Source organism: Salvia hispanica, unplaced genomic scaffold (genome assembly GCF_023119035.1).
Source record: "Salvia hispanica cultivar TCC Black 2014 unplaced genomic scaffold, UniMelb_Shisp_WGS_1.0 HiC_scaffold_702, whole genome shotgun sequence".
Lineage (NCBI taxonomy): Eukaryota > Viridiplantae > Streptophyta > Magnoliopsida > Lamiales > Lamiaceae > Salvia > Salvia hispanica.
Window position 1 is genome coordinate 134,735 of NW_025952469.1, and position 4,531 is coordinate 139,265.

General features: G+C 34.2%; 1 protein-coding gene across 6 annotated transcripts; it reads left to right on the plus strand.

Annotated features, from left to right (window-relative positions):
* Positions 1-498: 498 nt before the first annotated feature.
* On the plus strand, positions 499-4,069 carry LOC125199863 (probable polygalacturonase At1g80170). Of its 6 annotated transcripts, none has more exons than XM_048097727.1 (9): positions 499-911; positions 1,321-1,452; positions 1,619-1,789; positions 1,885-1,905; positions 2,183-2,390; positions 2,464-2,545; positions 3,087-3,195; positions 3,299-3,415; positions 3,529-4,069. In XM_048097727.1, exons 1-9 carry the CDS (start codon positions 594-596, stop codon positions 3,808-3,810), a joined length of 1,440 nt encoding a protein of 479 aa, XP_047953684.1. In that variant the 5' UTR covers positions 499-593; the 3' UTR covers positions 3,811-4,069. The 6 variants fall into 6 exon arrangements, with proteins under 6 accessions (XP_047953684.1, XP_047953686.1, XP_047953685.1 ...); XM_048097729.1 differs by having other exon boundaries at positions 1,321-1,401; XM_048097728.1 differs by having other exon boundaries at positions 499-899.
* Positions 4,070-4,531: the final 462 nt, after the last annotated feature.

The window sequence follows — 4,531 nt, forward strand, 5'->3', positions numbered from 1 at the left end:
AAGAAAAACCATTTTGAGATAATTGAAAACAAATCCAATCTTCATAGGTTTTTTTAGCTATTTTTAAAATTGCGGGACAAATCATTATTTGACTAAACTTCTACGTTTTTCCTTCGCAATTTGCCTTCTTCTTGATTAGTTCAATCCATCATTAATCATATATATCACGAAAAATAGGTAATCATGACTCATTTGTATAACAAATCTTTCTTTCTTCTACGTATCGTTTCCTATAATCATATTAATTGCATATGTCTGGTCCCAAATTGAAATTAAACACAAAATTATATCAAATTGTTCATCATTAACAGTGTGAACAAGAATGCCTAGCTTAATCAACTTGAAAAGCAACGTAGAATCACGTAAAGTTTTGTTGTTATGTCGTCATTGATTATTCCTTTCTTCGAAGATTTCTCAATAACCACCTCTCATGAAATCAGTGTTGATTAATCAAGGGGAATGTGTATTTTTATAAGGAAGTAGAGTATTAAAGAGTAACACAAAATCCTTCTACTTAATATTTTCATTTTCTGTTCATACCCTTTTTAAATATTTTTTTTATGACACCCTTATATTAATACCAAAATGCACTCATGCACATAATTAAACTAACTCAAAAATCAATAGTACAAGAAAACATCCTTAAAATCATGAACACACTACACTTGCTTTGCTTTCTCCTCTTCCTAGCTCTTCCCATTAGACTAGCAAGCAAACAATATTCCGGAAGCTTCAACGAAGACTACAATGGCCCTTTTAAGGTGCAAGAAACAGATGAAGAAGATGAGTTTGATGAGTTCTTGAACTTGCCAAATTGGGAAAGTGGTGGTCGGAAGAAGGATGTCTCAAACGTTGATGCATTTGGTGCCGTTGGAGATGGAGTTTCTGATGATACTAAGGTAATAGATAAGGTTGTATTCAATAACCATTTTTTTATTTGCTTTTTCTTAAAAGATTATTAAAATCAATATTTTGTGCAAATTGCAGTGCATTGAAACACAATAATGTGAATTTTTGAAATCTCAAACTCGAAATATAGAAAAATCAGCCTCCTCTCACGATTTTTTCCCATCTAGCTACTCCCTTTATTTGGTGCCGTTGGAGATGGAGTTTCACTCCTCAAAATATATAGGGCTGGAAAAATTGCTAAAAAGGCGATTTTAGAAAGAAAATGTCAAAATGAAAAAATAGAAAGTGAAAGAAAAAGAAAAGGTTCAAAAATATTTCTTCAAATATTTATACGATTTATTATTTGCAATATATTTATAGTTTGAATAAAATCTGTGCCAATATCTTTGTTGATTCCATCTACGTACATAGGCATTTGTAGGTGCATGGAAGAAAGCTTGTTCTAAACGTGGAAATTCAATTTTCTTGGTTCCAAAAGGGAAAAAATATCTAGTAAGTGCAACCAAATTCAAAGGGCCTTGTGCTGGCAAGTTAGTAATTCAGGTAATTAAATATAAAGACATTACATTTTTTTTAATTTTGAAAATTAAACAAAAATTCAAAGTGTTCAATGCAACGAAATAAAGCCAATAAAATGTCGAGAACGAGGTTGTTATATGTGGATGAATCAAAAGTGCTCACTCTGTCGTCTATACGCATGTGTACGTAGATCGATGGAACTATTGTAGCACCGGATGATCCAAAAGTATGGGACCCTGACCATCCTCGAATGTGGCTTGGATACTACAATTTGAGCAATGTATTTTTTCAAGGGAAAGGAGTCATTGATGGCTCGGGCAGCAAGTGGTGGGCAGCTTCTTGCAAAAGGAACAAATCCAATGTAAGAATTTGAGATTGCCTTAATTAGCTAATTTGATTAAGAAACTACACCCATATGACTAACTAGAGTTTCTGCTTTTGTCTTTTGTTACTCAGCCCTGCATAGGAGCTCCAACGGTGAGATTTCTTTTCAACCTCGTAAATAAACTTTGAGGTGAAAGCAAATAAAAAAATATTAAAAATTTTCTTCCATATATTTTTCAAACATCTTGAGTTGATTGATGGTAGATTTTGCATAATATTCTATGTAAGATTCGGATTGATTTAAAAATTTTCTAAAAGTAAATAATTGATTTTTTTTAAAGACTTTTGTGGGGGCTCGAGCCCCCTCCTAACTACATGTGGGGTTAACCAATGACCAAGTGTATAAATAAATGTGTGGATTGTTGTGTAGGCATTGACCATAGATTCCAGCTCACGTGTTAGGGTGAGAGACTTGACCGTGCAAAATGGACAACAAATGCACTTTACCATCGCGCGGTCCGAAATTGTCCGAGTATCTGGCGTGACAGTTTTGGCCCCAGGGAACAGCCCCAACACTGATGGGATCCACGTCACTACCTCAAAAAATGTAGTGTTGCATAATTGTGTGATTGGAACAGGTTGGCATCTTGCTTTGTCTCACATCATGTTGATATTTGAGTTGAAGGGCAATCTAATGTTGTTTTGTCTCAGGTGATGATTGCATATCCATTGTGAGTCATAGCTCGAATATCAAGATGAAGAATATATATTGTGGGCCCGGTCATGGTATAAGGTAAAATTAATGCAAAGGGCAAACTAATACGATCTTTATCATTATTTTCAAGAAAATATCCTAATGTATGAGTAATACTGAACTTACTACAATTGAATCGATGGTTGACAGTGTGATTTCACACAAATTAGAAACATGAGTTATTGAGCTGTCCAAATCGGCTTAGCATAGCCCAGTCGGTTCGATCCTAGGTCAAACCCGAACACAACTTTTTAAATCTAAAGAGATTTAGGCACATAATCTCCATTTGTTCCGTGGGCTCGGGACGGGGCAACAAATATGACATGACTTTGAGTCTTTGATCCTCAAGAGGTTCAGACAAGTTCGATTTTACAATGGGATTGGTTTGAACTCTAGCTAGTAGAGACAAGCACAAGACAATTCTGAGCAATTTTTATAGAACTTTCTATTACCTCTTAGGTTTATATATATAATTGTAATTTAATTCGTCCAAATCCATCTCTATTTTAAAATTCTAGCTTCACATCTAAATTTGCCCGATTATTAGACCGACCACTCTAGTTGTTGTTACTTTCCTCAGTATAGGTAGTCTCGGGAAGAACAACTCTATTGGCCAAGTGGAGACGGTCGTACTCGACAATGCCTTCATTCGAGACACAACAAACGGATTGAGGATCAAAACATGGCAGGTAAGAAAAGTTGTTAACTTATCTTCATTTCGTGTGATCAACGCGTGTAGAAGCCCTCGTCACGAGACCAAATCACATGAAAAACGGCTTTCTTGTCTTGTAGGGAGGCTCCGGCTACGTGAGGGCGGTGCGCTACGAAAATGTGAAGATGGAAAACGTCTCAAACCCCATCATCATTGACCAATTCTATTGTGATTCACCAACAAAATGTGAAGATCAGGTACGGTATAAAAAAGGACTAGTCATGTTTTGTGTCATTGTGAATCAAACTTTAATTATGCATGAATCTCAAGCTTGCTTTTTTTTTCTTTTCAAATTCCTAAATGTGTCAAGGCTTCGGCTGTGGAAGTGAGCGAGATATTGTACAAGAACATAACCGGGACTTCTGCAACACGAATCGCAATGAAATTCGCGTGCAGCGAAACTGTTCCTTGCAGCAAAATAGTCCTCAACAACATCAACTTGCAGAGTGAGAGTGAAGATGGTGATGAGGAGACCTATTGTAATAATGCATCTGGTTCCGTTCACGGCCATGTTCATCCATCTGCAGATTGCCTGCTGCAGAATAGTGAAGAGGAAAAAAGCTATGAACATAACATTCGTACGGAATTATGAGACAACGAAGAAGCATATGTATTAGTATGCGTGTGTGTTTTGGAGACGTGTAGTAAAAACATGATTGGATAAAGAAATTCTTGTAAGAAAATATATTGATTGAGAAACTACAATTCTATAGATAGGAGTTTGTTGTTCGGTTTTTGGCAATGAAGTCATTTTAGAACACAAATTTGTACTGTTTTTTGTGTTGATTGCCTAGTAAATTCATTGTTCCACATTGATTATGTAACACACGTGAGATTCTTGGATCAAATGTCATCACTTGATAGACCACTCTTTTTGGACAAATTCTCCTATTGGTCCCATTGTAAAATGGCGCTACTTATAAATGAATAAGACCTTAAATTTAGTTTTAGTGATAATAATGTTATTTACTTGAATAAAAATTGTTAGATATTTAGAATAAGTATTATAAAATTAGTAAAAAGATGAAAAAGTACAAATAAAATATTATATTTACTACTGATATTTTTATAAAGTGTAAAATGAGAGATTATATATCTACTAATTTTGTAAATCTTACTTTAAATTATTGAAACAAATGTGTTTTTCAAGTAAAAAAAAATATCACTAGAATTGAATTTTGAGACTCATTATTTCCAAATATCATTTACATGCGAAGAAAAAAAGGAAAAAGGAAAAATGAAAATCATGAAAAAGATATTCAATGAATAAACTAATATGTTTCAAGTATTTTCTAAATATGGACATAGTTAAT